Here is a 24,058-nt window from a genome sequence, read left to right as displayed (position 1 = left end):
AAAAAAATGAAATTAACTATTGGCGAAAATACCTTTTTGGTCCCTATATTTTGACCCTATTCCCATTTTAGTCCCTCCTTTTAAATTTTTCCACTTTTAGTCCCCAAAATAAAAATGCATTCCATTTTGGAACCTACTGTTATTTCACTAACAGAAATATCATACATGCCAGACAAAATGTTGTCGTAGCAAATAAAATAATATTAAAAACAAACTACTTGGAATTAAAATAAAAAAAGCCACGTTAGCATAAAATTATAATTAAAAAAGACATATCAGCATTCATATATACCTTTGATTATAAAAAATTAATTTATCCATTTTAAGAAAATAAAAAACTGAATTAGAACCAAAATACACATGAATTTGGATCTTAAACATGAACACATAATAACACAAACCTAGAAAATTCGATGACAAGAATACAAACCCATAAAAATTAAAATTTACCAATCTTTAAACACATCACAAAAATTAAATTTGCAAATTTTTAAGCACAAAAAACAAAAAACCCTTTCACTTTGTTGCTTCTCTTTGAAAATTCAAAAAACTTCTTAATAAAACCCAGAGAAAAAGTCAAAGAAAATTTTCATACATGCTTTCATCTTCAACTTCAAGCTAAAAACCAAACTCCTTTGTAAACCCATTCCCATAACAAGCACTTAAAACCCGCTGAAACAACCATAAAGTCTTTTGAAACTAACCTATCCCACGTGTGAGATTCTACAGTGAGACACTCTACCCCTGAATCTGCTGCTATACTCATGAGAGACTTTGTCGCAATCCTCCTTGCTTCTAGCCCGAATCCCAATTCATTGAATAATGACCTGAACTTGGGGGTTCTTCTGAAGGGTCCTAACTGTGTTTGGATGGAAGGATCCTTTTGACTCCTCCGCCTCTGCGTTAGCCAGGTTCCCATGAATTACCATAGCTAACACCCCTTTTCCTTTATGATTGGGCAAAAGATTCCTTTGCACCTCTGGTTCCCGTTGGGTAAGCTTTAGGGTCCCTTCTCTGAGTTTCTTGTGAAAAAGCCTTCGGAGGGTCCAACAATCCTTGGTGGAATGCTTGACATAGTTGTGAATTCTGCAAAACAGGGGTTCTTTCTTTCTTCTTCAGTGGGTAGTCTGGACACAATGAATGTTCTGATGACCCCATCCCCAATCCATTTGTCTAGGACGTGATTCAGCTCCTTCAGAGTGCACGGGATCATAGGGGCTCCTCAGTCATCTTTCTTTTTCTCCTACTGAAGCTATCATGGCCTGGGAAACTGGTACCTTTTTGTTTTTATGGTTAACGCTGTCCTTTTAGTTCTTTGCAATAAGTCCGCGAACTGAGTTATGCATAAGTTCTCTAGACTAAATATGCAAATCAAAGAGCATGTTGGATGTACAGGTCTCCACAAGCTCCTTCTCTTCATGGTCTCCATAACAATCTAGAGAGACATCTTCAAATCTTTTAATAAACTGGACGAAATCCTCCCCAGGCCTTTGCTTCACCATCTGAAGGCTCTAGAAAGTGACCTTATCTTCACTTGGGTAGTACTTTGCACAAAATCTCTCCATCATCTCATCCCAGGTCTTGATGGACCTAGGCCTTAAGGTAGTGTACCAAGTGTATGCTCTATTCACTAGGGACTTAGCAAATTCCCTTAAACATAGTTCCTTGTCCCCTGCATAAGGCCCCATGGTGTGAATGAATCTGCTCTTGTGTTCTATAGCACTCCTATTCCTTTCATCGAACGGGTAGAATTTTAGGGGTTCAAATCCTTTGGGGTAAGGCTTGTCGAGGAGCTCTATTAGGAATGGGGGATCCGGAGAGAACTGCTTGGGGATCCCCAAGAGCTTCTCTCTTTCTTGTTCAAGAAGGGCATTCACATCTGCTAAGGTGAGATATGGGGGTTTGCTCTCCCTTCTACTGCTGATCCTCCCTCTGGCTAGACCCTTTCCTAGTTAACCAGTAGAGGAGCATTATCTCGAATCTCCTAAATTCTTGCCTCTTTGAGGAGATGAATCTTCTGTTGAAGGTCCTTCACCATTTTAGCCATTTAGGCCAAGGGGGTCCTCGCACCTCACGCCTCTGCCCTGAGATAACCTCGTGTTCTATTAAGGGCTCTTCATTCCTTTGCCTAAAAGCCATTTCGTTTTCTCCCATGGGCTCTGATGCCGCGGGTGGCATGTTGGTACCTTTGCTGTTCCTTGGCCTTGGAGCCATGCTCTGTGAAGAGACTGCTTCTTCCATCTTCTTTGCCTAATCCACAACAGAGTCACCTTTCAATGTGAGTTTTTTTTTTTTTTTTTTTTAATTTTTTTTTACAGTACCTAGGCTCGAGTAGAGATAAGGATCCTAGGCCTTATGCTTGTGGTTTGGCGGACTAGGCTTGGTTCACCTCAGCTATATTAGGCTGATTATGAAGTTGTGCACAAAACATGGATCCTACAACACATACACATCCATACATACACAATATATATGTATTGTATAGTAAAGAACAGTAAAGGAATAGTAAAAGGTAATTTAAAATGTTAAGGATCCTTAGAATGATAAATTATACTTCATTATTTCTTGAGTTTTTAAATACATTAGGTTCTCTTTCCACTGGGATATATTACAAGGTCCAAATAAGTTCAAAAGTCACAGACTTAAATAGTTCTTTGAGGCTTCTAAGACTTTTGAGGTTTGAATCTCTTTGAATCCAAGTGTATCCTCTAGTGTATGTCTCAAGATCCCTCAGGGAGGTTTCCATCTTTTTTCCCTTTTTTGAATTCTAAAGGATTTTTCTAAATGATCTTTTCACTCTAATTCACTATTGTTGACTAGTTTTTGCTGTTGAGTCCATCCCCTTTTATAATGCCTCCCTAGGGTTTTTAGGATACCATTGATTCCTTCCATTTGCTGTCCTAGGTACCAGAACTAATGCTGTGTCAGCAACATTGGTGGTTGGTCCCTTCCTTATTTTCTCATTACTTCCCCTTTTGAGGTCCCCCCCCCCCCCAAAAAAAGTCCCCAGCTAATCTTTCCCTTTTGGGAGGTCCTAGGGGCTAACTTTAAATTCCCTTTTTCCAAAGCTCTTAAATGCTACTTTTCAGATTCACCTTTTGGGCTATTTCACCTTTTATCATTTTCTCTAAATGGATAGATTCTTCTCTGTCAGGTTGAAAGATCCTCCGCCACCTTCTTTCATGATCCACCTTTTTGCATTCCCTAAGGTACTAGGCCTTTTCTTTTGGAGTGCTGCTTCTTAAGCCATCAGCTTTTTTCTGAACCATGGGTGGCTAATGGGACACATCCACCTTCATTCATTTCATCTATAAGCACGCTCCCTTGAGCTATCCTAATTCCAGCTGACTTCTTTCTACAAATGTCGAGGATCTTGGGCTTCTAGGAATCCCCATGTATCCTTGTCTAGTCCCTTTCTGGGCTCTCCAACAAGTTTTCTTCACAAGGGCTGGGTTGAAATTCCTTTTTTTCCTTTTTCTTTATTTTCTAAGGCCCAAAGCTTGCCCATGCATGGGTTTGGACCTCATCTCACTTATCCTAAGTGGACCTTGATAGACGGATTTGGGCCTTGTCCCTTCTTTGAAGGCCCAAATGGGTTCTTTTTCTTAAATTTGTAATATTTTGGGCCTTGACACATTACTTGTGATATTTTGGACCTTAACAAAATATAAGTTGGATATAAAAGGCTTTTGATAAATGTAAAATAAAATGAATTTTTATTTGTTATACGAGTTAAATCGACTGTATTAAATGGGTCTTTTTGGGTTAACACAAATAAATTGAGGTATGAAACGTGTGCGGTTTATGCAGGTTGACCCACTTATGACATGTTTCTTATCATGCCGCTTTCCTGTCGATCCATTTATGACCTAAAACCACTAAAGCTTGCCCTAACCCATAAAATCCATATCATATTCGTGGGCTAAGTTGAATATTGACACCCCTAATTCTTAGACATGACATTCCCTTATTCAAGGTTTACCCATTTTTGGGCTTGGCATTCCTTATTTAAGGTTCACCCATTCCTAGGTCTGTCATGTTTTGTTGCTCTGGATACTTTTATAGATCAACATACCTCCTTATTGATCTGGCAGAACCCTCAAATTTTGGGTATCAACACACTCTTGGCTCTAGATCATCCTTATCACCTACCCACTGCTTATGAGGACCTTGAAGCCGTATAATCTCATCAATTCTCCTTTGTTGAGAAGCAAAGACGTGAAAATATCTTCTTATTCTATCTCTCAGTTAGCCAACACTCGTGATCCTCACCGCTATTATACCTCCTCTTGGTTAAGTAAGCCATTGAGATCCCTTCAGATATTATTTCTTTTTGCCACCACCATCCAATCTACATTTGGAGCTTTACACCATTGCTCAAGTTCTTGCAACACAAAGTCTTCTCTATGATCAAGCGTGAAATCATGCAAAGGGAGCTTCGGTACCAGCTCAAAAGTTCCATGTAACATTGCTCGATGCATGGATTTAAAACCTATTAAAGAACAACTCAATATAACAATAATAATAATAAATAATAAGAGCAAAAGAGTGGTGGATTGAAAAACTGTTGATAAAAAATTAAAAACTTAATAACAAAGCTATTATTAAACGTTGCACACATGGTAACTAGGTGGAAATGGAATATCTACTAGACGCAATCATAGCTTTTAATACCAATCACAATTCAAAAATAAGGAGTTAATAATTTTTATATAAATTTATAGGTGAAGTGTTATTTCTCTTAAGCTAAAAATCAATTGATACATGGCTGAAATACCATTTTAGTCTTTGCATTTTGAAGTTACAATCAATTTGGTTCCTACATTTTGATAGCAGTCAATTTGGTCATTGCTATTATCAACTTACAGTCAGTTTGGTTCCTACTGTTAACTCACTAATGGAAAATGTCTATGTAGCAAACGATTTGCGCAGTTGGCATAGCTAATATTAAAATATTAAATTAGATACTGATGTGTCTAAATTTTAATAGTTGATAAGGCCAAATCAGCATTTAGATGGCAAAAAAAAAAAAAAAGCCACCTCAACTTTTAAGTATGTTTTTTTTTTTTTTTCCTTTTCTTTAGATTTTCAATTTTTTTTTTTTTAGAAACCCACCATAGTGTCACAAGAAGGAAAAGTCTAGGCTTGCAGTTGTCTTCTTCTTATTTTTGCTCAAGCTCATTTCTAAGCTTTCATATGGTTATCCAAAAATTCTCTAAGCTTTCATCTCTCTCTCTCTCTCTCTCTCTCTCTCTCTCTCTCTCTCTCTCTCTCTAATCTTTTGTTATATGTTCTTCATGGCCAGATCACACGCATCTCGTTACTCCATTGTGTCAGTTATGTTCTTCCACCAGTCTCTCATCGACACTTGACAAGGCAGCAGCGACGAGGGGCTAGGTTCTTAGGGTTGAGCTTGAGATGAAGAGATCCGAGTTGAAGGAGTCACGGTCGATTTGTGGCCATGGATCAAGCTCCATGGTGGGTTTGTGATGCGAACCTCAATTGACACGCTTTGAGACCCAATAAAAATATTGGAATACTTGCCCAAGAAAGCTAAAATTCAGATTTTTGATAGAACCCTAACCCAACGTTTATAAGCGAAACGTGAACCAAAGATATAAGTAATAGACCTTGACCTAATGATTATAACGAATCATGAACCAAAGGTATAAAGTTTGAACGTCACAAGGAAGAATCCCTGATAAGTTCACAGTTCTTGAAGAACCAAAAGAAGAGTAAAGTCTCACCTTTTTTTTATTTTTATTCAATAATCTCCCTATAACAATGAGTGCATGCTATTTATAAGACATGATTGAAAATAGAAAAATATAAAAAAAAAACGTACTAAATAATAAAACCCTAAATAAAAGTTGATTTGGTCTTAAATTAGCAGATCCAAAATAGGAAAAATAGCTAAAAACGTTCTAAATAATAAAAGTCTAAAATTAAGGTAGATCTAGTCCAAAATTAGATGCTCTAGACTAAGAAAAATATCTATTAACTGATATGGAGTTGGAAAATCAATCAGTCATTAATCCACGTCATAAATCACACCCAATTAAGCCAGTTTAGCCCTCAATAGCTTGGATTAAATTTATTACGCCTTCATCTTGCTTTGGGCCAAGCTTTGCATGTCCTCCATTAGAATTAGCCCAAATCTCTTGAATCAGCCCATTAAGTGCTTCTTTGATCTTCTTGGATTTTGCTTTAGTAATAGGCCTAACTGGAACATGCAATGGATATTTGAATGCTTGTTGATTCTCATCAGTTTGTAGTGCTAGACGAATGGTTATGGGGAATATGGGTTTGGGGTTTAGTTTTCATTTAGGATTTTAGGTGAAATTTATGGAATTAATTTTATCTTTCTTGATCGATTGCATAAGATTCACAGTGATTGAAAGCCAAATTGAAGGTTAGAAATAATGTGATATGTGGTTCTGGAATTGTTGGACTAGATTATTGTTTGGTTATCAAGAAATTGCAAGAAATGAATTGGAATGAAATTCTATTTGGTTAGCAAGAAATTAAAAAATAATATTGAGAAATTGAAAATGCAATTCTAAATGGATAAAACAATTGTAAGAATATTAAAAGAAGAAATAAAGAAAAGGAAAAAAAATATCGGTAAAAAAAAGAAAAATATGTACTTAAAATTTGATGTGGCTTTTTTTTTTTCATCTAAGCATTGATGTGGCCACATCAACCACTAAAATTTATACACACTAGTTGCTAATCCGTGCAATGCACGGGATAATTTAAAGCAAGTTGTTGACAATTATCTTTGTTGAAAGTAAGTAATTAACCTACTGAAAGAAATAAGTTTTTGTTGACATTTTTCCTTTAGAATAATTTTCATAAACTTAGAAGAGTAGGTGTTGCATTCTGCCAATGATCGATAGAATCTTATAAAAAAAAAATCATACCCAACAGCTATATAAAGATGGCCGAATCCCAATTACACTACCAAAAATAACCTATAATTATAAATATATATATATATATATAAAAATTACATTCCCTTATAATAATAATAATAATAATAATAATAACGCAATGATACAAAAAGTGAGAGGGGGGGGGGGGATGAAACATAAATTTGACATAGACACCAGAAATTAATATCGAAAACTAAGAGCATACTCAAAAATTTCAAACTTCAAAGAGTCTCTCAAGTATATAGAGCCCCTAAAACAATTGGGGTAAAAAACCATTTTGAGAGCGGAGTATATTCTTAGATCCCTTCATAAATTAAAATAATAAACAAAATAAGCCTTTCATAGTCATCATTATTATATTTCCGCAGAAACTAAACATGATAATCACAATAACAAACTACAAAATTTGTACTAAAATTATAAACTTTGACACTTTCAATTAAGATAACTATCAAATTGGTAGTAGGAAAAATTAAATTTGAAACCATAATGGAGATTAAATTATACGCTTACTATTTCAATCAAATTTAATAGAAGATTGGAATAATCCAAAAAAAAAAAAAAACCAAAAAGTACCTCTCAAAATATGATTTTGAATAACATTTAGCACCAACTTAACAATAAATTAAGGATAATTAACATATAAAATTTAAATAGTAAAGTCATTTTGGAAACATCATATAGCCAAGTTTCAACCAATATAATTAAATCCAACGACACCAACACATATTAGAAAATTCATATAAGGTTAGCACAAAATGTTGCTTAGATAAGCATATCAAAGCACTCTGCAAAATAGAAGTTTTAGCAAAAATGTGAAAAAGAATAGCTTACTAAATTGGCAGATAATGTCACATACTTAGGATTATTAGGTTGCAACCAATTTGATCAACAGAACATTGTAGAATATAAAATATTGTAGAATAAAGCTGAAAAAAACAATCTTTTTAAGCAGAATTTTTTAATGTTACAATGTGCTCATGCTCATTATCTTGAGCATATATTAATCGTTTCCATTAATAAAATACCACAACTTATCAAACAAAAAAGTAATAATTTTTACGTAATTCTTTAGACTATCTTGTGTGTTTATTATATACAAAAAGGATTGATTGAAATGGTGAAAATTTCAACTGGGTTTCACACTACAAACAATGATGCATGTTTAAAAGCATAGAAACAAACACATATATACACACTCATATTAGATGTGTATTGTGCATATTTTGAAAGAGGAATTTTATCAAACAGCTGAACTGCATTCAACTAAGAAGTAAACCTTTTAAAGTCATATAAAATTTAAATAGTCAAGTCATTCTAAAAACATCATATAGCCAAGTTTCAACCAATATAATGAAGATACAACAACTACTAAGAGGAACATGCACCATAGTTAGCATCCAAGAGGGGCCTGTGGACTATTTGCAAAATATTGTTTGTCCCTAGCTGCCAAAGTTTTTGCTAGTGCAAATCAACACAGAGACAGCCACACATGAGAATTCGAAGAGAGAACAAAGTGGATAAAATGATAATCAAACCATATAAGAGGAACTCATACACAAACACAAACAATCAGAGCTCTAAGAGCCGAATATGTCAGAACCCATCACATGCACACCCAATCTTGATACCTTATCATTCACTTCCAAAGAAACCCTGTGCCTTGTCTTCATCTTCCTTACATGGACTCCCACTTTTGTCAGATTCTCTTATGGTTTCCTAATATATTCTACAATTTCAAAGATGAAAAACATATTAGATCAGTTAAACTCAAGACTTATTCAGACGCAAACAAAGATTAGCAACTCAAGTAAACTCAATGTATGATCACAAAAACTATATATAATATAAAACTGATGATAAATTTAAACGTTTGTGACAAATCTAACGCATCAGATACAATGATAGTACACCAAGTTTCAACCTGTGTGTTTTTTCAAAATAATTGAAAGCTAGAAGGCAAAGAAGCAACTAGGAGGGGAATACCGGAGGCAGGGAAACGTGACCAATACCCAAATAGTGGAGAAGATACATGACTGAAGTGGAGACAAATAAGGCTGGCGTTTTAGGGTTTGAGAGAGGAGCAAAATGAAGCGTGACTAAAAGATAGAAGAAAGAAGCAGATGACAAAAGGGGCTACCGTGGGTATGATAGAAGAAAGTTTTATTATTATTATTATTTTTTAATATTGTACTAACGTGGAAATTGTGGGGTTTCAGAAAATTCGGTTATATATATATATATATATATTAGCATTTTATTTAATATTTTAATATTATGCTTGCCAATTGGGCAAACCGTTTGTCACGTAGACATTTTTCGTGAGTGAGTTAAAAATAGTGCTTTTGCCTTGATACAAGGATTTTTTTTTGAGTAAATAGTAATACTTATTAGAACATGCACGAAAATAATAATAATGTTTTAATCCGGATTTATAATACATTACATAAATAAAGTATAACAACAAAATGACTTAACCTTTGTAGTTGTAAACTGAAGTTATAAATAGCAGACATTAGACACATACAACCAGTGTGGAATAAACATTATAAAGCAAACAATTACCTTGATACATTGACTTGATAGACAAATGATAAAGAACAATGGTTATAAAGTGAACATTATAAGTTGAAATACTATCTTATGTCATTTTTATATTAATTAGACTTTATAACACGAATGGATGGAATAATTAAAAAAAAAAAAAAAGAAGAAGAAAGAGATAAAAGTAGGTCATGTTTGTAAAATGATTGCTTTCGGTGTTTTTTAATTTGTTGATAAATATTGCTTTGGGTGTTGGGGTCGTTTTGCTTGTTGTAGTTTAAAAGATGATTAGGCTCATATATTATTAAAATCATTTGAAGCAGAGAGTAGAGGAGAGTCCCATTCGCAAAAATTCTTTTGATTCCTCTTCATTTCTTCTTTCCTTCCTTTCCTTTCCTTCCTTTCTGCCAGGTGCCAACTGCCAAACCAACGAAATTCACAGCACTTCATTAATCTCTCTCTCTCTCTGGTAAATGAAATCTTATTTACGCCTTTCTTTTGTGTTTATATATTTATATCTTAATATTTGTTTGATGTTTTTTCCTACAGAATTTTTCACAATCAATCAATCGGCAACATCATCAACGTCTGTAATTCAACTAACACACCCTTTCTAATTTCTTCTTTCATTCTTTGCACCAGGTATTTACTCTCTCTTTATTTTTAATTTCAGTTTGTACGTTGCTGTAGATGATGGAGCATGGATTAAATTTGATTCTTGATTTTCTGATTTTTTTTTCTCTCTTTTTGTATTAAGCTTTTAATTTAAGATTTTTTTCTTTCTTTCTTTTATATATGTTGTTGTTGTTTATAACTCCAGAAGATTGTAATCATATCTAGTATATCAATATTACGTTATGCTTAGCTGTTTAATGGGTTTTTCATATATGGGTCTCAATTTATGCCACGAAAACAACCTTAAAAACTGGGAATCAGACAAATCTTTGTCTTGTATTTGAGAATAGAAATATTAATTTAACTATGTTTTGGTCTTTGCCATTTTTGTTTTTTTTTGTTTTTTTGTTTTTTGTTTTGTTTTTTTGTTTTATTAACTTTGTGGACTTTGGGGAAGTGAGTTACTTTTTCTAAGTTGAATTAGATGGTAACCGGTTTTGACACAATTCTCACCTCCCCAATGTATGTAGAATTGCTGAGTTTAGTTATGTTGGCAATGTCTGCAATGGCATTATATTGGCTTGTTCTAAAAATTTGTTTCACAAGTTAGATATTCCAATTCATCGATATTTGTTAGTCAAGGCAAGGAAGTACCCTTTTTCTATGATTTTTTAATCTTATATTTGCAAATTGTAAATGGTAACCATAGTTGTAAAATTAATTGGTGCATTTGTTTTGTCAGTTGTTTTTCATGTGTTGCAGCAGTTAAAGCTCATGTAAATGGCGGAACTCAAAGAACGCCTGCTCCCTCCAAAACCTCAGTCAGCTATAAACCTTAGAGATGCAGCTTATCGATCTTCAGCCCCTGGCCGGCAACCTTTCCAAGGTATGGATGTTTTGGGCCTGAAAAAGCGGGGCCAAGGCCTTCGATCTTGGATTCGTGTTGATGCATCCGGGAATTCACAAGTCATTGAGGTTGACAAATTCACTATGATGCGGCGTTGTGACCTTCCTGCCCGTGATTTACGCCTGCTTGATCCCCTATTTGTTTACCCCTCAACGATTCTTGGTAGAGAGAAGGCTATTGTTATAAATTTGGAGCAGATTCGATGTATTATCACTGCCGATGAGGTTTTGCTATTGAATTCCCTAGATAGTTATGTGTTGCAATATGTGGTGGAGCTACAACGGCGATTGACGACAAGCGGTGTGGGTGAGGTCTGGCAGTCAGATGCTGCTGACTTGAGCCTACGGAGGGGAAGTAGAAGCTTTGACAATGTGTTTGGGAGCACATCACCAGACTATTTGCCTTTCGAGTTTAGGGCGCTGGAAGTTGCTCTGGAGGCTGCTTGTACGTTTCTTGATTCTCAGGTTTGTCCAGGAACAACACTAGTTTGTAATTTACTCATTGTCTCTCTTTTCTCTCAACATCCTTAACATTGTTATTTTTTTGAATTAAAAATTATATGAGGGTGTTTACATTTTTGGTCATGATAATTGCTTACTGATATGATTAAAAGACTTATTTTCTGAAAATGTTCCCCAAGTCATATAGCCTTTCTAATTTATAGACTAGTTCTTGGCTTGGGTTTGCTCAGGTTGGGCCTCAGTACACTATGGCAACAACATAAAGACATTTTCTAAGAATTTTTCTCTAAAAATATCAGAACATGTGTGTAACAAGCTATTTTGGAAAGATGATGTGTGTGGTTGCCTATGTACTCTTGATGAAATATGTTTGATTGATTCCTGGTCTGTTCTCCCAACTGTGTTTTACAAGCTATAAAGCAGTACTAACTGCATCCAACTTCTCTCTGTGGCTGTTTCACCATGACTATTGTTACTTGGAGAATTTAGTGTACATTTTAGATAAGATGGACTTGGATTTATGCATCAGGTACAGCTGTACAGCTACATTTGTATATAGAAGGTTTGTGTACTTGCAATTCTTAGGAGAGACATTGACTAATGTATTATGAAAATAATGTAATATTCTTAATGCCGAAATTAAATTAAGTTGGGACATTTTATTCATTATGAAATAATGTCTTGCAATTTGACATATTAAAAGTTTCTTGTAGGAAACTTCTAAAGAATTAGAATTTGTTCCTATTTTGTTTGTTCGAAATGTCTGTTTGGTACATCTTTGTTGATATGATTCCCAACATTTCATGGGTGCATAGTGATATCCCATGTAGTAATTTGTCTGAAATCCATCTTGCACACATTTTGAGGGTCAATGTTACATTGCACAAAATTGGTGATGCAGCCAAGTTTATTTCCTAAAACATAAACAGTTGTAGGCAGGTCTCCAGATTTGTCCTAAGTCCAATGATGCCATAACTTTTCCCTTCATTAATATGTCCTTTCTCTTGACTATTATAGCAAAATGTACATTAGATTATGCCATTTACCTCTGCTAAAGACATCTCCAAAAAGATTAAAGTAGCACGCTAAGATGTCCTTATTAAAGGTTTTACATTGTCATGTTAGAATAATGGTTAGTGCCAATGAGTTGTAGCTCAATATTAATGTGATGGAGGGTGAGGTTGTGGGTTCAAGACCCACTGGGTGTGTGTAACCACCAATAAAAAAAATAACTAAGTGATTAAATACACCCTTTTTTTTTTTTATAAGTAAGTAGTATTATTTATTCAAAAAATGAAGAAAAAGTATCTAGAAGGTTACAACGAGATCATATAAGAAAATGAAGGGACTAGTAGATTAAACTTTTGGGACTAGTAGTTGTTTATCATGCTATTAGAGTAGTTGTCCTTAGTTTGGACCATGTCTCCACTCTACTTTCCATTTAAAAATTAAAAATTTGGGGAATCTAGGCCCACGCATGATGGGGAGTGAGAAAAACTGTTAGTGATTAAATATGCCATTTCCTATCAACTTAAGCTTTTGGAACTTACAGCAGTTTAGCAATAGCAAGGTCTCATTGAATATCTATGGTTATAAATTTGCTTACTCTTATTATATAATTTTTAAATGCATTGCGCTTGTAAGATTCCTGAATATGGGGAGTGAGAAAAACTATTAGTGATTAAATATGCCATTTCTTATCAGCTTAAGCTTTTGGAACTTGCAGCAGTTTAGCAATAGCAAGGTCTCATTGAATATCTATGGTTATAAATTCGCTTACTCTTATTATATAATTTTTAAATGCATTGTGCTTGTAAGATTCCTGAAGTCATTACTTGCCTAACTCAACATTAAAGTTCATAAATATCCTTATTATTATGCTAGAATTAAGTTAATCAATTTTAAGTAAAACTTACTATAAATATACCATGTTAAAGGAGGTTACATAATTTCTTTATTTCAGTTCCAAAAGAATAAAAATTAGATGAGGCTGGTAAATGCATAGCTCATTATCCATACCTGATGTGATTTGGGTGTTGGCACTCACATTTTTTTTTCTCCATTTTGAAGAAAAAATCTATGCATTTTTTCTTAAAAATTAATGGAATCAAGAATAGGGAGATTAAGGCTTTTGCTTGAGAAAGGAAACTTGCCTCATGAACTACTTACAAAGTTTCATACTCTTGTATCCATTAACTAAATCACCTGTCAACCCTTGTCTATTGTGGCTTCAATTATTATTTGATCAATGATTCTTTAGCTTCAACCCCACTGAGGACTAAACATATCAAATAATATTAGCTGTGGCATGGCATAATTACCAATGAGAGAGTTATTTGTGTGTCCGTGTTTCTATTTTATGCCTCAAGCGTTGTTTGCCTACAACCTTAATACCTATCAATATTCTAGCGAGACAATTACGATTGTCAAAGAAAGCTGAACCTTGGTTTTTTCAGTAATACTGGTAGTACATCAAAGATTTTTACTCATATATATGATAGTCTTTGAGCCAATTTATTCATTAGAACTTATGTAATTTTGAGGGTTGTCGTCTTCTTGACAGTCTGGCAGACAATAACTAGGGTGCAAAATGATCTTTTCTATCTTATAGTGGCTGGCATTAAATGGGTCTGGGCAGTATGACCTTGGTGCTTTGCCCTTTTTTCTTATATAAGTAATAAATTCATCAAAACAGTGCAAAAAGGGGTGCAACCTTAGTAATAAATTCATTAAAAGAGTGTGAAAAGGGGTGCAACCCTAGTAATAAATTCATTAAAAGAGTGCAAAATGGGGTGCGACCCTAGTAAATGGGATGTATTCAAGATAAATGCCAAAAAGAAACTATCTTCGAAAACTTCAGAGGTATATGAATTCCAATAAACTAGAAAAAGAAAAAGAAGTACCCTCTATCCATCCATATAATGACCGTAGGATTTGAAGCTTCAACTCCATAACAATATATTTTCATCCCATGAGGGTCCTATCATTTTTAAGTGCTTCAAGTGCCTTTGAGAATGTTTTGAAGGTAGTTATTGTTTATTAGATATCGCAAAGGTTTCTTGGTGAGTAGACATGAATTATTAGTGTTTTTGTAATTAAGGTTTGGGAAGGAACTTGTATGTTGCCAAGAGGGAAAATGTCTGACATTAAATTTTGAAGAGATGAATCTGCCATTTGTGTGATTATGCAATTACTTGTGAGGCTTATTGTCACACACACACTGCCCCAAATTTCCATTGAACCTCTATGTGAAGATCTACCAAGTTATAGATGGATGGGCTTTCCAGGAATTGGTAGATAGCCCTCCGGTTCTATTAGTCATAGTACTACTGGGCTGAAATGTTGTGTATCATGCTAGGGTTTGATACTTGATGAATTTTTTACAGATCAGTGGCTAAAATTTATGAAATCAGCCAATATCTTTTTTTTATTTTTCCCTTAGTTTTGTTTTGAGGCATTTCCTTATGGGCATGAAAATTACAAAGGGTTTTCTGATACATCTACTGAGAATGATACTTGTTCATGTCTTAATTTTGCTCAAAATTAAGGTGAGATTACACAAACAAGTTGCAGCATGTATGGAATTGAACCTTTTAGTATGTAGGGGAAACAAAAGGTTCTCTTGTTATGAGGGAAAATGGAGACTGTGAGTACAAGATAATGAGGTTCCTAGACAATTATTTTGAGAGGTCTGAAGGAGAAATTAATTTACTTTTGAGTTGAACAGCTTTGGGGATAAGTTGAGTAGGTGTTTAAATGCCTATTTTTCTACTATCCACTTCTCAGTTATGGCCAATGGATCCCCTACTGGTTTTTTTTGGTAGTTCTCAGGGGCTAAGGCAGGGGGACCTTTATCACCACTTTTCTTTATTCTGGTCATAGAGGTGTTCAGCCGGATGTTTAAGAAAACTGAGGAGGATGGTTTTATTCATTGTATTTGAGTAGGGCCGGACACAGCTTAGGGGATAAGTATTTTTCATCTTTTATATGTTGATAATACTAAACTATTTTGTGATGCAAATAGGGAAATTTTTTTTGTATATTATAGTGGTGTTGAATTTGTTTTGAAGCTGTCTTAGGGTTGAAAGTCAATGTAGGTCAAAGTGAAGTGGTCGCTGAAGGGGAACTGGCAGATATTCTGTGTTGCAAAATCTAGAGTTTGCTATGACTTATCTGGGAATGCCATTGGGGGCACCCTTTAAGGTAATTTCAGTATGGAATCTTATTCTCGAGAAGATGGAAAGGAGATTTTCTTGTTTGAAAAAATTATAATTGTCAAAGGGTGGGGGGCTTATTTTGTTGAAGAGTACACTTTCGAGCTTACCTACATATTTCCTCTCCTCATTTACTTTTCATGCATCAGGCAAATAGGTTTGAGCAATCTCAGATGAATATTTTGTGGGATGTCTTAGAAGATGAGTTCAAATATCTGTTGGTTGCATGGGATATTGTTTGTTCCTCCATTGAGGTAGGAGGATTGGGGATTAGGAAGATAGGGAGTTTTAATCAAGCCATACTAGGAAAATGGTTAGGTGTTTTATTTGGGCATGAAGTAACGCACTTGTGGCACCCGGTGATAGCCTTGAAATATGGGCGTAAGGGAGGGGCTGGAGTAGTAAATCAAGTAGAGGGACACATGGGTATAGTCTTTGGCGGAGTATAGAGAGTTTGGATAATTTCTTCTATTATGTATGCTTTGAGATAGGTGATGGCACATTTGCCGGATTTTGGCACGACTGATGGTGTGGACAACTATTTGTACCCTAATCTGTTTGCTTGCTCAGTTGTCAGAGAGGCCTTGATGTCATTGACTGTGAATTCCTTTTTAGATCTTATTTATTCAAAGGTGCCTGGGGCAGAGGGAGGTGATAGATTGCAATGGCATTTGAATTGGAGTGGAAAGCTTGATGTTCGTTCTTTCTATAAGGCCGTTAGAGGTACTAAGTCTTCTTCATTCCCTTGGAAGAGTATATGGTGTGTTAAGGCCTCAAAGAGGGTGTCCTTTGTTTTGAGCGCAACTTGGAGTAAGATTCTTACCTAAGATAACCTCATCAAGAGGGGGTCTCTATCTAGTTGGCTGGTGCTGCATGTGTTGTTATAGTGGGGAAATGGTTGGCCATTTGTTGCTTCATTGCAAGACTACTTGTGCTTCGCGGAGTCAACTTTTTAAGGTGTTTGGGGTTCAGTGGGTGGTGCTCCAACAGTAGCTATCTATTGTTTTGATGGAGGAATTGGTTCGGAAAGCACTCTTCAGATGTTTGGAATATTACTCCCCTCTATGTTTGATGTTGCTAGTATGGAGGGAACGTAATAGTCGCACTTTTGAGGATAGGAGAGATTGTTGGATCAATTGAAATCCTTGTTAATCTATACTTAGGTTGATTGGTCCCAGATGTGGGGTTTTACACATTGTAACTTTATTTTGGAGTACTAACACTCTCTTTGCTTTTTGGTTTTATTTGTTGTAATATCTTATGATACTTTGTGTCCATCATTGTGAAGATGAAGTAATATTTTCTTTCAATAGGTTTATTACCTGTCAAAAAAGAGAAAAGTCTGAAGGAGTTGAGAGCTGCCTAATAGTTTGGTCACAAACCACTAGTCTTTGATGCATGGCTTTTAGACCTTATGCAAATGAGAGCCTTTTAGCATGGAACATAATTTTTATATCTTATTTTTCCTACAGGTGTATTGGTCTGTCCAATATAAAAAGTAAAGAAACATGAGTTCAAATCCTACCTTAAAGATGATATATATATAAATAAATAAATAAAATATAAAAAAAAAAAAAAAAAGATAGTAAAAATCAAAATTTAGGAACAAATAGGCAGCATGGATAATAATTTTTATTTCGAAACTTATTATTGGCAGGCTTTGGATTATTGTATACTGTGTTTTAATGATTAAATGTTTCCTTTTAAGGTCTTCTGTTGTTTGTGCATCTTGGAAGTGTCTCCGTGAAAACTTCGATGGTGACACTTGTGTTTAAGTGGTATATATTTCAAGCGGAGTTGTTCACCTCCTGATTATTTTGTTGACTCTTGACTTACACTTGTACTTTGCTTCCAAAATCTTCTCTCTTCAATTTTCTGAAGGAGCTCAGAACCCTTTCGCTCAATTTGTTATTAAATTTTTATCCTCTCATGCACAAAAACACAGACACACAAATATGGACATGTACAAAAACTTAATCAAGAGTAAAAATGATGGAGAGATAAAATGCCAAGTAGAATGACAATTTGATTGAAGTTTCTCCAAAATTAGGCTGTGAAAGATTGAAAGCTATTGACTTATACGTAGAATTGTATCTGTTTATCGGTGGAACTTCTTATGCTCTTTGTTAACTCGGGTATCCTAGCTTTTTTCATCATGTATTTGCTGGTTTAAAGATTTTTAATTTTTAATTTTTTTTTTTTTGAGAATCTTTCCTGGTTATAAAGTTGATTACCTGTGCGAATTAGTAACTCATTTGATATTTGGAATTTTCTGAAGGCAGCAGAATTAGAAATTGAAGCATATCCACTATTAGATGAACTTACATCAAAGATCAGTACACTAAATTTGGAACGTGTGCGTCGATTGAAAAGCAGGCTCGTTGCATTGACTCGGAGAGTTCAGAAGGTACTGTATATTCAATTAGGGTTGTCAATGGGTTAGGGACAGATCTCACAGGATCCTACTAAAGATCTAATTATATACTAAAGTTGAACTCAAATGGTAGATTTACAAAATGATGCTAGCAAACTCAAATCTGACTATAAGTACAAAATGTGCATACAATTCACTTATGAATTTTTGTAATATAGTTAATTATATATATATATATATATATTTTTTTTTTTTGGTTAAAAATACCATTTATCATTATCATATCAATATATAAGTTTATGTATTGATACCTTGATGTTTTGTAATATAGTTAATTATATATATATATATATATATTTTTTTTTTTTGGTTAAAAATACCATTTATCATTATCATATCAATATATAAGTTTATGTATTGATACCTTGATGATAGGTTTTTCTTGGAATATGTTTGTTGTGCTTGGAATTTTAATCAGATTTAGATCTTAATTGGATCAAATCTATTCAATTCTGAATTTAATCTGATTATGAATCTTTAGAATGAAATTTAAACTTAAACTTTGAAATCAGATTATATGCTAATCAAATCTTATAAAGGTTGGTTTCAAATCCTGTCCAAATCCATTGACAGCCCTAACATTTTGTTAACTGCTTCCTATTGTAAGCAACCAAATGATAGCCATCTTTTTTTTTTTTTTTTCTTTTTTTTTTTCCTTTGCTCTCGTTTTTGAGTTATATCTATTAGGTTAGGGATGAAATAGAGCAGCTCATGGATGATGATGGAGATATGGCTGAAATGTATCTTACTGAGAAGAAAAAGAGGATGGAGACATCATTCTATGGTGATCAGTCTGTGATGGGATACAGATCAACCGATTGTGCATCTATTTCTGCTCCTGTTTCTCCTGTTTCTTCTCCCCCTGAAGCCCGGAAGCTTGAGAAAAGCTTGAGCATTGCAAGGAGCCGACATGAGAGCATGAGGAGTTCAGAAAGTGCGACGGAAAGTATAGAGGAGCTTGAGATGTTGTTGGAAGCATATTTTGTTGTCATTGATAGCACCCTGAACAAGTTGACATCGGTATGTGTGGCATTTATTTTGTTTAATCTTTTCACTCTTATCTTCCCGAGTAGGATGAAGTGACTTAAAATCATTTTCTTCCTCTTGTTTCAGTTGAAGGAGTACATTGATGACACAGAAGATTTCATCAACATTCAGCTGGTATTATTATTATTATTATTTTAAGTTCATTTTTTGTTCCCATTTCTTGATATAGAAGTGCGTTCTAAAATCTAATAAGTTGATCAAGTAGACAGGACAGCACAAAATACCCTACGTGATAATTAGTCTTAATGCATACGTGTCAATAATGATGGGGCAAAAGAAGACGGCAGTTTGTGTTATTACAAATTATGACGATGTCATTGCCCAAGTCCTCATGCCCAATGACATCTTTGATTACCGGCATACCAGCTTGGGATATATAATGGTCCCTCTGAAAAGATTTTAAGTTGATAGGAAATTGGAAATTGATAGGAAATTTTTGCTTGCAGGATAATGTTCGGAACCAGCTGATCCAATTTGAGCTGCTACTCACAACTGCAACATTTGTTGTTGCAATCTTTGGTGTAGTAGCGGGGATATTCGGTATGAATTTTTCAATACCATTATTTGATGACCCTGGTGCATTTAAATGGGTCCTTATAATTTCTGGAGTTACTGGGGCCATCATTTTTTCTGCATTTGTGTGGTTCTTCAAGTACAGAAGGCTCATGCCACTATAAATTTATGCGGAAATGACAATTGAGAAAGAGGAAAATTGCTTTTATCGTTTTTAATCCTGTATTCTTGATGAAATTGACGTAGATAAATGAAAAGCTGGCTCTATTTAAGAGCGATTCTTTTTATTTAATTTAGATTCAATTGTAAGAAATTTTGGTTAAGATCTCTAATGTATATATTGTGAAATTTGTGGCTAAAAGCAAAACTTCAAATGTATATGAGGGTGGTGAGACGCTAGGAATATGGTATGGCTGGAAAATTTAAACGGCATGAAGTCAATGAAAGTATTGTAATTTGAACCTCATTGTGAGTGACTTAAACCTGGATTATTTGGAAACCCAAAAAAGAGGGGTAATGAAAAAAAAAAAAAAAAAAAAAAAAAAACCCGAGATTTTAGATTTGTTCTTTGGCTAGAGTCAGCTGTAATTCTTGTCCTACCATTTTTCCTTTCTTCAATTTTCCGTGTCCTACCATTTTTCCTTCAATTTTCCGGTCTTCTATTTCAAACCACCACCCTTTCTTTTTATATATAGCTATTTATCCGATTTGAAACTTTCTCTCTCTAATCGGGGTTTTGATGCTTTATTTATTTCTGGTGGCACATTAAAGGTAAACACAGAAGATTTATAATTGCAATCTTGAAATTATCCTTTCTTTATTGTTTAATTTTTCCTTTACTTATACTTATTTTTTAAATGTTGCGCACGAATCACATAAACCAGCACCATGACTAATGACTATCACATCTAACATTTAATTTTGTTTTGGGTAATAAAAAACTAGCTTTTAGTCTTCTTTTTATTTTTTTATTTTTTATTTATAGACATTTAACATAAAATTACCAAAAATTATATTTTTTTAATAAACAATATACTCAAATATATATATTTTTAATAAATATTATGCAAATAAACTATGGGGGAAGAAACTGTTTCCAATCATTATCCTATTATAATCTTGTTGATACCCAAAATTTAAAGTATTTATCCTTCCATCACTAAAGATAACCGCTAACCCACTTTGCTTATTATTATATGCAATGAGAAACCTTTTGGGCTTCAGACTTAGTTTATATGCAGATCCTGTAGCCATAAAAGAAATGACAAAAGCTCAATGTATGGCCGAAAGTGGGGAAATGTTCCACAGTAGCAGATCATGGAGAAAAATCCCACGAACATATGGAGAAGGTTCTATGGTAGAAGCTGTATAGAAAACCTGTAACAGTTTTGTGGCTGGAAATTATTGATATTTGCAAAGTACTTTTGCTTTATAATCTGATGTTATATCTTGTTACTATATATCTTCGCTGGTCCAGCCGAGCGACCTCACTTAGTCATGGTGGGATCAAGCCTAACTCTTTATATTCTTAGTGTACCTCCCAAGTAGATTCATAATTGGATATGGACTCAGCTCAACCACAATATTTATATGACTAGATAATAAAAAATTAGGGGTGGCAAAAATTAACCCAAGTTCATTTGCCCACCCAAACCCACCTACTTAAATTTGACTCAAACTCATCCAATTATTAATTGGCTTAAATGGATATTAACCTAATTAAACTCAATTATCATTAATGTTTATTAGGCTTTAACTAAGTACCCAATTATGATCCAAGTATCATTTTTACAAATCACTAACTCTAAAATACCCCCAAGCCACTAAAAATTACCAAAATACCCCCCTAAACCTAAAAAATGACCAATGTACCCCTAAACCTGAAAATGACCAAAATGCCCCTAAACCTAATAAAAAGACCAAAATACCCCCTAAACCTAAAAATTACCAAAATACCCTTGAAACCTAAAAAATGACCGAAATACCCCCAAAACCTAAAAGTTGATCAAAATACCCCTAAACCTAAAAATTACCAAAATACCCTTGAAACCTAAAAAATAACCGAAATACCCCCAAAACCTAAAAGTTGATCAAAATACCCCTAAACCTAAAAAATGACCAAAATACCCCTGAAACCTAAAAATTGACCAAAATACACCCTAAAACTAAAAATTACCAAAATACCCTTGAAACCTAAAAAATGACCGAATATGTGGACTCACCATTTTACCTCCACCACTCACAAAGTGCCACGTGGCAAGTATTATCCAGAATGCTAGGCACACAAAAAGTTTGATGGAAATACCGGATTTCCATCATCTTTAAATAAAAAGTTTTTATTTTATTTTTTTAAAATGAGATGAAGATCAAAAGAAATTTCAATGTTGTGTGAATATAGTTACTAAATCCATACCAAACCACTAGTTGAACCCTAAAATCCGTGAACCAAAGTATTATCCAGAATGGTTTGGAGTAAAATACCGGATATGCAATGAACCATTCTTAAACCGTGTAAACTAACAGATTGTACAGGTTAATCTTTTCAACCTACGGATGAATGAAAAAAAAATACCATGTGTATCTATGAAAAAAGATTAAACTAAACTACTAAAGTCACTAAATAGTTTGAACTTTGAAGTCTGAAGACTTTGAACCGAATTACTAAAGTACTGAAGATTGAAAAGATAAACTGATAAAGACATAAAGCGATAAAGATTAAAGATTAAAGACTAAAGAGATGAAGTAAGACTTGTGCCATGAGATGAGTGTTGAGAGTTGAGATAAAAGAGATAAAGAGATAGTGATGAGATAGAAAGAGATAAAGAGATGGTGGTTTGCATGGAACACAAGTGACCAATATCACAGCGATAACACTTGATTGATTTTAATCATTAGTTGTATTTGGAGATTTAAATAATTTTGTTATGGCCTAGGGTATGATTAAGCAAACAAATTATTTTGAATTTCTATGAGATATGTTGTTTCAAGACTTTTAGACTATATAACTTGGTTATTGGACGATTTACATCAATGATGTGTTTATTTTATTTTATTTTATTTATATTCTCCAACTTTATGTCATTTGATATAGTTTTTATTATTATTATTACTAATCGCTAACTTGTGCGATGCACGGAAAAGCTATTAAATCTGGGAAAAAAAAAAAATTCCAACAATGAGTAAATAGAAATTTTGCTAGTTAGTATTTTTTTTTTTTTTAAATGAAGGAATATTTAACTTCTATACTTTTCCATAGTTTAGAAGTGTTGTCTAACATTGAACGTTATTGAGTTGCAAGTGAATAGTTACTGAAATCTACAAAGCAATTTACAATTCTTATATTAATAAAGCAAAACTCCCAATAGTTATATATACATACACACTAAAAAATAATATAAACTGCAAATATATAAACAAAGTCCTTGATATGAGGAAGACACACCAAGTTTCAAATTTGAGTAGTAATATGACTTTCTTGTAGTAATAACATTATAAACAATTCAAAACATGGAATAATATCAAAATTATAATACTTAATTCTATTATCTTTTATGTTGAATCCAAACAAATAATTAATCAACAAAAAATCATAGTTTTTAATAAGAAAACAAAAAATCACATGAACCTAAATAAAAAGCATTTAAGGTGAAGAATTAAAATCAACCTACTGAGATGCAAATACCAAAAACCCCAAAACATAAAACTTCAAAATTTATAGAATCCCTAAAAAAGAATGGGCTGAAAGTGTGTCAAATATGTGAAAGGGATTAAAACCAAAGTGGGCTGGCAGTTTGTAAACAAGAGATTAATTAAAAAGGGAGTGTGGGCCAAGTGAAAGAGTGCAGTGATTGTGGAAGCCTAAGGGTTGTGGAAAGGGTCTGGCCTAAGGCTTAAGGTTGATGGGCTGGTTGGATGAAAAGGAGGCGCCTCCCTAAGGCCACTCACAGACAAGCCTAAAGCCCAACTTTCAAGCCAAGATGACCTAAATAGGATCTAGATATCCAAGTCAGGCCCATTTGACCCAAACCTGCTTTCATATCTTCTAACCTAGGTATCCACCTAGACCCGGACCCGAACCAACCGACCAGACTCAACTGGAACTAACCCACCGTGATCGAACTAAGAGCTCCGACGGGTTAGCGGCAGGTTACAGAACCCAGAAACCGACTCTAGCGTGTCAGTTGGTGGGTTCTCTCCTCTAAAACCCTCTTCAACAGACCTGACTAGAGCCTTACCAAAATCTAGTGAACAAGAATTTTCTGGTGAGTTTTTGGTCGAAATACTTTAGATTTTTATGAGAACTGTGTCGGATTTAGGGAGATATCACTGAATCTAGTGAGATCTTAGCCAGTTCTAGTGGAAATCTCACCAAATCTAGCGAGATCTCA

At 34.2% G+C, this 24,058-nt stretch overlaps 1 protein-coding gene and 1 long non-coding RNA gene across 2 annotated transcripts; one reads left to right on the top strand and one right to left on the bottom strand.

Annotated features, from left to right (window-relative positions):
• Window positions 1-8,209: 8,209 nt before the first annotated feature.
• LOC111996457 (uncharacterized) lies at window positions 8,210-9,113 on the bottom strand. Its single transcript, XR_002881249.2, has 2 exons — window positions 8,922-9,113; window positions 8,210-8,664 (listed from the first exon to the last, which is right to left on the bottom strand). It is a non-coding gene; the product is annotated as an uncharacterized LOC111996457 (long non-coding RNA).
• A 594-nt stretch (window positions 9,114-9,707) lies between these two features.
• LOC111996477 (magnesium transporter MRS2-1) lies at window positions 9,708-19,962 on the top strand. Its single transcript, XM_024028469.2, has 7 exons — window positions 9,708-9,948; window positions 10,029-10,121; window positions 10,837-11,465; window positions 17,955-18,083; window positions 18,798-19,130; window positions 19,224-19,271; window positions 19,604-19,962. The coding sequence occupies exons 3-7, from the start codon at window positions 10,875-10,877 to the stop codon at window positions 19,832-19,834; spliced, it is 1,332 nt and encodes a 443-aa protein (XP_023884237.2). The 5' UTR covers window positions 9,708-9,948; window positions 10,029-10,121; window positions 10,837-10,874; the 3' UTR covers window positions 19,835-19,962.
• The last annotated feature ends 4,096 nt before the right edge of the window (window positions 19,963-24,058 follow it).

This window comes from Quercus suber, unplaced genomic scaffold (assembly GCF_002906115.3).
Source record: "Quercus suber isolate HL8 unplaced genomic scaffold, Cork oak 2.0 scaffold_185, whole genome shotgun sequence".
Lineage (NCBI taxonomy): Eukaryota > Viridiplantae > Streptophyta > Magnoliopsida > Fagales > Fagaceae > Quercus > Quercus suber.
The sequence above is the reverse complement of the archived record's forward strand: the minus strand, read 5'-3'. Positions and strand labels throughout refer to the sequence as shown.

Excerpts from the sequence above, each read along its gene's own strand:
- LOC111996477 (XM_024028469.2), top strand. The coding sequence starts at position 10,875 with ATGGCGGAACTCAAAGAACGCCTGCTCCCTCCAAAACCTCAGTCAGCT. Across the intron at positions 11,466-17,954 it reads GTACGTTTCTTGATTCTCAG|GCAGCAGAATTAGAAATTGA; the intron begins GTTTGTCCAGGA and ends AATTTTCTGAAG. Across the intron at positions 19,131-19,223 it reads CCCTGAACAAGTTGACATCG|TTGAAGGAGTACATTGATGA; the intron begins GTATGTGTGGCA and ends CTCTTGTTTCAG.